Source organism: Stigmatopora nigra, chromosome 1 (assembly GCF_051989575.1).
Source record: "Stigmatopora nigra isolate UIUO_SnigA chromosome 1, RoL_Snig_1.1, whole genome shotgun sequence".
NCBI classification, from domain to species: Eukaryota; Metazoa; Chordata; class Actinopteri; order Syngnathiformes; family Syngnathidae; genus Stigmatopora; species Stigmatopora nigra.
In genome coordinates, this window is record NC_135508.1 from 26,045,645 (window position 1) to 26,058,515 (window position 12,871).

At 40.2% G+C, this 12,871-nt stretch overlaps 1 protein-coding gene across 3 annotated transcripts in view; it reads right to left on the minus strand.

Moving 5' to 3' along the window:
• The window catches only part of abcc4 (ATP binding cassette subfamily C member 4 (PEL blood group)), a 91,401-nt gene that overhangs the window by 53,859 nt on the left and 24,671 nt on the right, over nt 1-12,871 (minus strand). For 2 of the 3 annotated variants that reach the window (XM_077714164.1, XM_077714176.1), the window contains exon 7: nt 11,325-11,450. The exons of the other annotated variant lie outside the window; for it this stretch is intronic. In XM_077714164.1, the coding sequence (XP_077570290.1) occupies nt 11,325-11,450 (126 nt within the window). The remainder of the gene's footprint in view (nt 1-11,324; nt 11,451-12,871) is intronic. 3 annotated transcript variants of the gene reach the window in all.

Sequence of the window (12,871 nt, forward strand, 5' to 3'; positions counted from 1 at the left end):
TCCGTCCAGGCTGATTTTCTTCGCCCTACAATCACGGATCCAAATGACCAGTGCATTTTCCATTCGCACCATGACCTTGTTCTGGGTGTTCACAACCCTTTTGGCATCTTTCGTAAAAGATGTTGCGGCAGTTTTGCGGATGTTCTTCTCCTCCTTCTTTATGTACCGCTCCGTGGATTCATTCAGGACGTAATGTCGAGCTACGCTAGCGTAGCTACTCCCTCCTTTCAACCTGTCCAATAAACTCACTTTTCGGTGATTGTCAACATCTTCCGCTGTTTCTTCGGCTCACTAGAAGCACCAAGGGATGGAGAGCGTTTGGGAGGCATCACGAAGGGCTTCACAAAACTTTTGAGCTTAACTTGACGAGAAGCGTACTGTACAGCACGAGATAAGCGTGGACTGAGAATGGGCATCGGGAGAAGCTTGGGTTTCCGTGGTGAATGGGCCAATGGGGAGTCGAGTACATTCAGCTGGCCAATCAGCTTGCGTTTATGCCCATGATGCGGAAGTGACGCGGCCGTAATGCGGAAGTGACGCGGCCGCAATGCGGAAGTGACGTGGCCGTAATCCCCCATGATGCTTTGCGCATACGTGCATTTTTTGTTTTAAAATTTATAAAATGATGAAATTACTAATTCTAATTGAATATTTTGTTTCCACACCCTGTAGGACGATGTAATTTATAATTTTAATTTAATATCTTTAATTTTTTTTTCCTGAAAAAAATCCGCGAAGCTCTGCAGGCAGCAATAAGTGGAACGCGAAGTAGCGAGGGTCCACTGTATATTAATGTGATAGAAAATATGTTTAGTAAAAGGTTGATTTGGTAAAAAGCTTTGGATTTGGGAATAGAGCAAAATAGTCATTTTTGTGCAATAGTGGATTTCAAAGGGCTCTTAGTTAAAGGAAACTAGCTTTTGGAGGATAAAATAATATTGATACTATTTCTGAATAGTTTGATTGTTCAAAATACTTGAATCCAGGAGGTTGGCTGGTTAAAGAAAAGGCGAGGATGGAAAAAATGTACAATATTATGGTATATTGGTGACAATTTGAGGGTCTTTTATTAAACATTGAAAATTGTAATTAGGAAATGCCTAGCAAAAGGTTGATTTCTCTAATTTAATTGTTGTAGATTTTTATTTTGGTAACAGGGAGCTTTGGGAAATGACTTGTCTTAAGTAAACATCGTATGAGGTGATTTGCAAAGTATATTTTAGCTATTGAGTTATTTGGCTGTTAATGACATCAGACGGGAAATTAACAATAAAATAGTGGCATGAGAAAATTCATTGCATTCATCCAAATAATAAGGTGAAATGTAGATAAAACAATTGGTTTAGGATGAGCATATTTTCCCTAAGACTGGAGTAACAACGTTTTTCAAAGTGCACTTGAAAGAACATTGTCCATTGTCTGTTGTCCTGGCAGGAGGAAATATGCTTTGGCACAGGTCATATTGATGACTTTAAGGATATTACGGATTGGATAAGCATTGGTCAATAGATACAACCAAATGACGTTGTTTTCTATTGCTTTAAGGGCATGCAAATTAGGAGAACTTTAGCTTGAAATTCATAGCATTGCAATTATGGGGTTAATATGCCTGAATGTTAGTGATAACGATTGGCAAAAACAAGCTTAGATAAGGGGGAAAGGAGCAATTCTCCGAATTCCAAAATCTGGCTAAGAAATAGATTGTTAGTTGCTTTGGGTTTTGACAGGATGTGTTGATGAATGAATTCTGGTATATTTGGGGAATTGGGGAACCCATATCTAAAACATATTCGAGACAAATGTGTAAATAGGCTCTATTTGGCGCTGGATGCCCAAATTCTAGTGGGGCCTTTCATGTTTTGAAACAAATGACGCTTTAGGTAGACGGGTTGTCTATGAATAAAATGGGATGGGCAAAATTCAACGGTGATCGAGGTTCCCAACCCTAATGTGGGGAGCGAGCAGTCCGTGTTATTATGGTTCATAGAATTTGGACTCAAGTCGACGTGATAAAGGCCGTAGACGGCGTCATGTCGCATAAAATTGGCGTGGAGGAATTTGTCTTACAAATGGGGGACAAGCTGCTTCTGCGACTTCCTGCCCTGCGTCTGATCAGTGCTGCCGTCACCGAGGAGCTCTTTTTCGCCGGCCTGATTGGAAATGTACAGATCGACAGCATCATCCCGTACATCCTCAAAATGGACTCCACCAACTACAACAGCCAGTCGCTCACTGGGGTTTGACCCTCTTAAGGCTACCCTATTGCCTCTTTAGCTTTTAGAAATACTGGACTATTTCAGACAGTGTCCGGCCACTGCGTGGTCACGACGTCATCTATTTATGGAAACCTTTTAAGGTGCGTCAGCAGAGAAGACTCTATGAAGTTAAAAGTGGGCCGGGTATAGAAGCGGGCCAAAATGTGCACAATCAGAACCCAACAACTGTTGCTCAAGTAGAGTGTGCATTTTACTGTACATAAATTATCAATTTATGCTTCATCGCCTTAAGGCATTTCAGCAAAAGTGTTGAGAAAAATGATCATGAGAGACGCATCTACTACACACCACTCGCAAAAAGTTTAGGCTATTTGCTCTTGGTTGAAATTTCGATCATGAATGTTTCATTACTTTTTGTTATACACAACATGTGTTTGAACTTGCACTTCTTTACCTATCTTCGACTTTTTCAGTTTGGGTCATCAGCTGCAAGGCTCAAAACAGGAGTGTTGTCAGCAGTTTTCCCCAAAGATGCTGGATGAATGAGTGAAAGAAAATCTAGGTAAATTTCGTTTTGGTTCATCTTAAAATTTTAATCCAAGATCCCAAACTTTTTGTGAGTAGTGGACAATCATGCTGTGTTTTTTTAATGATAATTTACTGAAAATGTCCTTAAGACTTCATTTGTGACTCTTCTTGAAGGTAATAACCTTTTTTTTTTTTTAATTGTTATCATTGACATCTTATCAGGGACATCTTATCACCTGGATGGAGTTGAAACAAATTGTAATGGCCACGTTAAAAGGTAATTGACATGCTATTAGAGGGAATTGGGATTTTCAAAAAAAAACTGATAGGGGGCCATTAGGTCATGACGGCTGTGAATATAATTTAAGTGTGAATTAAAGATAAGAAAAAACAGCAGACTAAGTGAGGAAATCTTTAGAAAAAAAAACCACACCAGATTTAAGCTATCAGAGGGAGATTTTGCTTCTCAACAGGAAACGGACGAAGTGACGGTGATTCCTGGAGTCTGGGTGCTATATGCGGCATAAAGAAGAAACATTGGAGCAACGCAAAGTGGGAGGGTCCATGTTGCTAACCACGCCAACAGCTATCAAAGTAGCTGAAAGGGGGACACGGATGCACCTTTCCCATAGTAGGAAGGTTGTCTAAATTAGAACATTTCAAGAGGAAAGTTCCCTAAACAAAGACAAAAAGTCATGTTGAAAACGATTATTGCTTTTGGGGCAATGAGATTAATGATGATTGTAATTCTATTCCTCTCCGCAGTAGGGTTGTTTTCTCCAGTTGGAGAGAAAGGCGGAGGCGTTTCAATTGAGGATACACCTTACGGGAGGGTAAACCGAGAAACATTCACATTTACATTTGATTAACATTACCTACTAAATCAAATTTTCAGACATGCATTCGAAATTTGAAAATATATATTTGGACTCGGCAACATTCCGGTTGCCATACAAGGGATCAATCTATGGTGGGAAATGCGTGTGGTACATAACAGCCCAAAATTGGAGATTGGGAAAAGCCTTGTTGCAGAAATTGGTCAAGATTAGAAAACTTGGACTGACATATTAACTTGTGAAATTTATTTCTGAAACAGGGATTTCCCAAACGGGGGACAATTGGGTGCTGTTAATGGAGTGAAGAGAAGAGGGGCAAGCACTATGTGGAGCTACTTTGGTAAAAGGGTGGTCTACTTTGGTTAAAGGGTGGTCTCAATTGAAACATTGAGGGGACAGGTAAGATAAACTTTCTGACTCAATAAGATATGGGAAACACCAATATTGATTGGAAAGATTATTGCTCAGCAAGCAATACCATAAAACTGTAGGGAACTCTTTTATATTGGGTTTGACGTCTCCATACGGTTTCAATTGAGACTAAACCATCTTACAAAGGATTAGAAAAAACTACCAGACAAGGGAAAATACGATCGGATCTAACAACTCCCTCAATCACCATTCTTTTGGGAAAAGTGTTTTAACAAATGAAAAAACATGTCCTATTTGTACAGGAAAAATATTGAAACAGTCTCCATCCTGTTACGCAGTAAAGGGGAAGTCCATTTTTCCACTGATTAATCATTTTACCTGCTTAAACCTTACAGGGCATGGTCTGAAGCTGGGGGCGATAAATGAGACGTGGTGTGACGGCGTTCTAAAACAAACTACACCCAATACCACGTTCTGACCTATGGTGGTGGTGTAGTAGAGATTAATTTTACGAATCCTGCCGAAACGCGGCAGGACTGGGTGCTTTGGTCTCACTGCTCTTACCGGTGTCTGTTTTTCCATCTACAGTGGAGGAGATACAATTGGCTGCTCAGAAATCTGGTGTGGTGAAGGGTCCCTCCCGACATCGTCGTGGCATGGAGGGAAGGAGATCCAACATACATTGATGCGATTGGCATCCCCCGGGGCGTCCCAGATGAGTATAAGCTGGCTAATCAGATCGCAGCAGGATGGGAGTCCAAAAACAAAAATGTGGATGAGATAAATGCATTACGATGTCCAAAAACTTGGAAATTATACTGAACAGGGATTCGTGGCAGCTACCAGGATCGCATAGCGGTGGAGATGCTCCTTACGGAGCAAGGGGGCGTGTGTGCAAAATGTTTGGAAAACAATGTTGCACCTTCATACCGAACAACACGTCACCTGGGTCCCTAACCAGGACCATTAGTGGCCTGCTGACCCTAAAACCGCAATATGCAAAAGCGGTCTGGAGTAGAATTGTCCGCCTCACAGACTGGGGGTATAAGACCTTTGGAAAATGTAAGAATTTGGCCCAATCTGTTGTGTTCTGTAGCCATATATGCTACTACCTTGACATTGTATGGGTGTTGTCTTATCCCGTTTGCGCTCCTTGCTAAGCCGACTTATAACTACTGCAATTGCCCCTACAAATTCTAAATTACACGTATTATATGTCTGCTTATGAAACGTACCGGGGAAAGCAGTGAGGTCCACGAGTACGGTAATTCCGAGGACGAATTGGACGAAAATGATCATGTTCTTTTTCAGAGCAGCCATGTGAGTAGGATTACTAAGAAATGATTAAGAACACATTATAAAAACGAGAGAATGTTGGGTTTATTCTGTATTACTATTATACATATGTGTAGTAATTCATTTCTTTGTTAAATCATTAAATCAGTCTTTCTATTGCTCGGCTCGAGGTCATTAACAGCCACCTGGTCCACTCTCGAGTGGACTTCTTATCCAAGGATTGTTTATGCTACATCTCACCCGGTATAGGGCTCTGAGGGCTGTTGATCGGAGGGAGCAAGGACTCGAGATATCAGCCTCTTCCATAACACTCGTGACGCACTTCGGCCTTCTTTATGTAATTGTTATATGATTGTTAGGTCAAATGAAGGCGTGATTGTTTTTATCCAAATGCCTTAAAGCCGTACGCGAAAGACTGTTCGAGAGGATACTTTTGAAGATGTATCTTCCGTTAAGGTTCTTATCTGTGATCCAATCTATTTAATTAAATGTCAATAATTGAATAAGATGTCTGCCTGCAGTTATTGATAATTACAAAAAAAGGGTAATTATTGATGAACCTATCAGGAAGACAAAAGAAAACAACCCTCGATAAGTTGCATCTGAAAGTCAGGGAGGAGGCGGGGCAAACAGAGCCAACCTGTGAGAAGAAAGGTAATAAAAAAAAAATTAGATTCAAATTTTGTGAAAGGTTAGATTAAATGTATTTATGAGTGTCTGCATCTCTGCAAAATCTGGCTAATTTTAGAATATTAAACACATTTTAGTACTATTAAACCACTAGTTATTACTAGTTGTTACTTTGTTAATAGATGGCATATTAGAACAAATAAAAGAAAATTCCAATCCAATATTCTGTTTTAGGTGTTTTTCAGAGGGTTAGAATAAATTAATTTGTTTTCAGTTCATTTCTATGGGAAACGTTCATTTAAGTTAAGAGTAAATCGGCATACGAGCTCAGTCCCGGAACGCATTAAGCCTGTATCTCGAGGTACCAGTGTATTCCCAAAACTCGAGGAGGGAGAGAAACATCAGTCTTTCTGGTCTTGAAATCTGGCCTGCGTCTGTTAAATGAATAAATTGTCCATATTTCTGTCGTGGCATTGGTGGTAGTGTGCGCGAGAATCTTGCGCTTGAACTCTTCGTCCAGGAGTTACCCGTACTGCGTTTAGTGGCCTCATAGATTGCCTCGTATCGGCTCCTCTCGCGTTCTATTGTGTTACAAAACTCCTTTAATCTTGCAAGACAAAACTGTACATACCGGTTGTTGTTCTGTAGTATTGAAAAAAAAAGACGCCTGAATGCTCAAAAATGCAAATAACAAAGCCATCCAGACGTGCTTTAAATCCATCAGCACATTTGTTGTAGTCATCATGCTCCAGGATGTGACAAGACAGTTCCTTTAGAGCAGCTCTCTTCTCAAATACTATTGACCACTCTGGATGTGTACTGCCACCGTTTTACTCCCACATGAGGCAGACGCCCCTGGCAGATTTCGTCCAGCAGCTGTGTGCGTCGAGGTGATCTCGAACAAATGCAGCAAACCCATTTAGTGAGCAAAAATATCTTGCATTCTTTAATTTTTGAGGCCCTCTGAGTCAGTATTAAATTGAGCTGATGTGCATAGCAGTGTATGAATAGAGCCAACAGTGCTCTCTCCTTAATTTTAACCTGCACCCCATTTAATCCAGAAGACATGACCGCTGCACCGTCATAACACTGTGCCACGACTTTACCTAGACATTACTTTTGCACCAAAAATTGAATGATAAGACCTGCAACAGGGACGTCCCTGGGACGTCCCAGATGAGTATAAGCTGGCTAATCAGATCGCAGCAGGATGGGAGTCCAAAAACAAAATTATGGATGAGATAAATTACCTGCATTACAATGTCCAAAAACTTGGAAATTATACTGAACAGGGATTCGTGGCCATAAAGGAGCCACGGGCAGCTACCAGTCTGATGGCATTCATTCAAGGATCGCATAGCGGTGGAGTTGCTCCTTACGGAGCAAGGGGGCGTGTGAGCAAAATGTTTGGAAAACAATGTTGCACCTTCATACCGAACAACACGTCACCCGGTGATTCCCTAACCAGGGCCATTAGTGGCCTGCAGACCCTAAAACCGCAATATTAAAAAGCATTCTGCTTTACAGACTGGTAGGATAAGACCTTTGGAAAATGTAAGGATTTGTCCATATCTGTTGTGTTTTCTGTAGCCATATTTTCTACTACCTTGACATTGTATGGGTGTTGTCTTATCCCGTTTGCGCTCCTTGCTAAGCCGACTTATAACTACTGCAATTGCCCCTACAAATTCTAAATTACACAAATTATATCTCTGCTCATGAAACGTACCGGGGAAAGCAGTGAAGCCCAGGAGGACGGTAATTCCAAGGACGAATTGAACGAAAATTATCATGTTCTTTCTTTTTCAGACCAGCCATGTGAGTAAGGAGTAGGCGGATAAAATCGCAGTCACCCGACATTTCCATTTGTGATAACTAATAAATGATCACTCTTTTGGCTCCACTGCTGTCAATAGAACCAGTTGCGACACCGGATGTAATTGTGTCAATTCAGCAGACTACAGGGCTAAGTAAACATACCGTATTTAGTTGCATATAAGCCGCTTTTGTCGGACAAAAAAATGATGACTGAATCAAGGGTACGGCTTAAAGGTCACGACGCAAGCGAATGCTGATATAATCATTTATTTTAAAATAGCAAAAAGATTAAAAAAACAATTAATTTTGACGTCTATGAATGAAATGAAAAACAACGTATCTTGCATAAAACGCAAAACGTTCCAGCCACTGCTCACTCGGGGCACGGCCATCTACATTTTTTTCACCAGACGTGAGTAGCCTTGATTTGGAAATTTAAAAAAAAATTCACCTATTTTGACATTAGAACCAATATGGCTGCCACATCTGGTAGGAAAATTGTTGTAAAATAACATTATGATAAAATGACAATGTCGCTTGGCATTGCTTGTTCATAATGTATCAATTTTTGTAAGTATAGAAACATTGTTGTCAAAAGAAACTTGCCGAGTTTGATCGTTGTCATGGAGACCTGCCACTGATTAATCACACTTTGCCCAAAGTTTGGTCGTTGCCATGGAGACTTATCATTGATTAATCAGACTTTGCCCAGAGTTTGGTCTTTGTCGTAGAAACCATACTACGCCCTGTTTTCCTATATACATTGACCCACTGTTAATTCAGAGAGAATTGCGAGGACAACAGACTGTGAGCGGCTCACAGCTGTTCGAGCTTTCTCTCCCATCATGTAGTCTGATAATAAAACTATTTCCGATTAAATTGATTTCACTCTTTCTTAAGCTGCTCCTGAAGTTGTATTTTAAGATCTATCATACTTCGGTGTCGAACCCGGGACCCAACAGCCAACAATTGCCGGAGCGACGACGGAGCACGACGTCAGCATACTCCATTGAAAGGGTCAACCCGATGGACGTTCCCTCGCCGCTCCGGTGATCTGGTGACGGGTCCCCCGAAGTAGGGCAGGTTCGGAATGAGAAAGATCGTGAGTTTGCCCTTTGATTTCTGTCTGCGTGAAGTGTGATCATTTGAATGAGTATTATCACTGCGGTAGGATTAACATTTTGTGGTCTGGGACCAACTTACGTAGAACATAATAGTTTGTGGTCTGGGTCCAACGTACGTAGAACATAAAAGTTTTTGGTCTGGGACCAACGTACGTAGAACATTATAGTTTGTGGTCCGGGACCAACGTAGGTAGAACAATATAGAGTCAGGGACTCCGCTAAGAATAAGTCAGGGACTTGTGGTCTTGGTATATTCAGAGATATTGGCTGAATCACGAAGTAATGAGATCAATTTCTGTAAATTTAGAATAGAATTGTTGTTTGAATTATTAAATAAGTGATTAATATGGGTCGTAAAGCGACAAGGGAGATGGGTTTGTTGCCAGACTGCAGAATGGAGATCGGAGGCTTACCGGATGTGGGGTATGTTCGGATGCGTAGCATGTCTGCCGCGATGGGTGGAGAGGCATAATTTCTGTCCCAGTTTGAAGGATGTGGAAGGTTTGATGAACGTAGAAGGGAAATGTTGAAAAGATTTTTGGTGAGTGAATAGAAAAGATCTTGGTAAGTGAATAGAAAAGATTTTGGTAAGTGAACATTAAAGAGTTTTGTTAGCATGAAGAAAAGATTATTGCAAGTGCAAAGAAAAGAAAGTGTAGGAAAAGCAGCTGAAGGAGTGACAGAGAGAGACAGGGAGAGAGTGAAAGAGAGCGAGAGAGTGAGGGTGAGAGATTGGAAAAAAGAAAAATCTTAAAGGAAATGCATTGAATTTGGCTTAGCAGAGGGAGACTGTGCTTCTCAACAGGAAACGGACCTTCTTACAAAGGGTTAAAATAAACGACCAGAAAAAGAAAACTTACAATGGGAAACAGAAGGAGCCATGCAACACAAGAATGGCTTCTATGCAAGCAAGCCATGCATTCCACGATCATTGTTTGAACCGATTGTCAAATTGAAGCATGCGAGGAGCCATGTCTCAACAGGAGGGATAGTATAGTTCCAGAGGTCTCCAAACCTACTTTAATTTTTTTGCAAAAAAAGTCTTCAGGTTCTGAACATGGATTTAATCGAGCTGAACCAAGGTGGCATATACAGGTACTGTTTGGTGGTCATTGACCAAGTGTGTTGAGATTGGCCTATCCAAGAAAGCGGACGCCACTAATGAGCTATCAAATACAAACTAACAGGATTATCTATCTAACACTGCAGGAAATGGTTGACGGGTTGCAAAATGAACTAAAAGACTGTTTAAAGCAGCCAACTGCTATAGAGTAATACCTCGAGATACGAGTGCCCCGATATATGAGCAATTTGAGATAAGAGTAAAATTTTGAACAATTATTTGTCTTGAGATACGAGACAAATTTTGATATACGAGCATACAGCGGACACAAGAGGGTGCTCATAAGAACATCATTGGCACTGTCTTTCTGGTTGCAGCTCCCTCGCGTAATACCTCAACGAGCACTGGGCAGAGCGTTGCATTTTTTCAGTGTTTTTTATCCCGTTAGTCAGTGTGAATGGTGAAGCTTGTTCGCTAAAACGAGAGGAGCACTACTTCCCAGGCAAGTTGGCGTGCGTTATCCTATTGTGAGAACATTTGTAGGAATATTTTAAAGGGAGGACAAAAGCAAACAACCCTCGATAGGTTGCGTCTGAAAGTTAGGGTTAGGGGCAAATAGAGCCAAGAAAGGTATAACAATTTAAAATAAAATTAGAATTAAGTTTAGTGTAAGGTTAGATTAAATTTATTTGTGTGTCTACATCACAATCCATGTTTATTTAAATGTGTTTGTTACGTTACGAGCGCGTTGCCGTGTAAAAAGTGTCCCCTCCTATCTTTCCCCTGCACTCTCTCTGTCCCTCTGTCTCCCCTCCGCGAAATCCGTCTAATTTTAGTACTGTTAAACACATTTTAGTACTATTAAACCACTAGTTATTTGTTACTTTGTAAATGGATGGCCAATTAGAACATATAAAAATGTTTTTCCAATCCAAATGTTTTTGGTTTTTTTTTTCCAGAGGTTTGGAACGAACTAAGTTTTTAGTACATTTCTATGGGAAACATTCATTTGAGTTGCGAGTAAATCAACATACGAACTCAGTCGCGGGACTCATTAAGCTCGCATCTCAAAGTACATTGAGCTATCTATTTCCAGGAGAAAAGCTGAGTTCCCAAATCCAGGGAACTGACTGGCGGCTCTGTGGTGCCAGGTGATAAAGTGTGCATCAATTTGTGCAGTTAAAAGTGGCACGAGCCAAGACAAGTACGCCCCTTGAAGGTAGTCCGAGCAACACAAATGGCTTAACAAGTGGAAGGAAGCAGCCGGGGCTTCGGGGGCCCGTGCCCACAGCGTCGGCCGGGGCTTCGACGGGCCTTATCCGCGGCGTCTTTGTTTGAACAATGTTTCTCAAATTGACCACACAAGTCAGTTACAAATGCTTTAGCCTACTTATTAAATATTTGTCTTTTTTTCTTCTAAATAAAAACAAATAAATCTGACCTTCTCATATCCGACACCAAAGCAGAAAAGGGTTTCTCCCAGGCATACATCTTGATGATCCTGATCCCAGACACCACTTCATTCATTATGCGAATTCTAGTGTCAGTCAGAATGGCCGTTCTACTCCTAAAGATGTGAGAGAGGAATAGTTACTAAAAAGTAAGTGGTACCAACAAAATATCATACCATGTAAATACGTACACCCTAATTTTATTGTTAATAAAGTTGTACCTCAATTTAAGAATATAATTTGTTCCAGAAGCTATTTCAAAACTTGGATTTTTCATAAGTAGATTTGACGGTGAATTAGCATTATTTGTTACACAATCCTTAATAATAGCCACTATTTAACCTTTAAAATGATAAAATTGATCTCCAAAACCATGGAACCCATCCTGGACTTCTGACGGAACAAGCACGCTCTGACCTCACTGGGACTACGTATTTATTTCTTATTTATTAACTTCAAATGGAACAAGCCCGGTTCACTCTGCTGACCTCACTAGGACTAAGTTATTTGTTGATTATTTATTTGTCTGACTGTTCTTATTTATGCACTAAATGGTGAAAGCTTCAAATATAATGTCTAATGACAATAAAAATAATCAATTCAGTTAAAAAGTATACAAGTGTATGTGTGTATGAAAATAAAGAGCAAATATATATGGTGGTACCTCGACTTACGATCATAATTCGTTCCGAGACTGTGATCGTATGACAAGCATATCGTAACTCAAGAGGACGTTTCCCATTGAAATGAATTGAAAACAAATTAATTCGTTCCAACCCTCTGAAAAAACACCAAAAACAGGATATTGGATTTGGAAAAAAGGTTTTATTTCTTCTAATTCATAATGTATTGACAAAGCAATAAATAACAAGTGGTTTAGTAGTAATAAAATGTGTTGAATGGATGTAAAATTAGACGCATTTCGCGGAGGGGACAGACAATGACACACACGGAGGCGGAGGTGGGGGATGTTCGGGCACGGCAACAACGCACTCGTAAACGACCAAACAAATAATGGTACTTGGATAACTATATACAGACACTCAACTTTTAATGTAACTTCACAAAACTGAATTCTAATTTTGTTTTAATCATTTTTTTTTACCTTTGTTCTATGGGTTTACCCCGCCCGGACGTTTTGCCGGTGTCTTCAAAACGAACGCATCAAGAGTTGTTTGGAACTTCAACTTCAAATTGTTTGGAACTCAAACGAACGTTTCCCATAGAAATCAACTAAAAGGAAAGTCATTCGATCCAACCCTCTGAAAAAACACCAAATCAGGACATTGGGTTGGAAAAACATTTATATTTTTTTAATTCGCCATCCATTAACAAAGTAACAAATAACTAGTGGTTTAATAATACTAAAACGTGTTTGATAGTACTAGAATTAGACAGATTTCACGGAAGGGAGAGTGACAGAGAGAGGTGAGAGAAAAAGGGGAGACTTTTTGCACAGCAACGCGCTCGTAACATAACGAACAAATTTAAATTAAATTGGATTACGATACACACTCAAAAATAAATTTAATCTAAC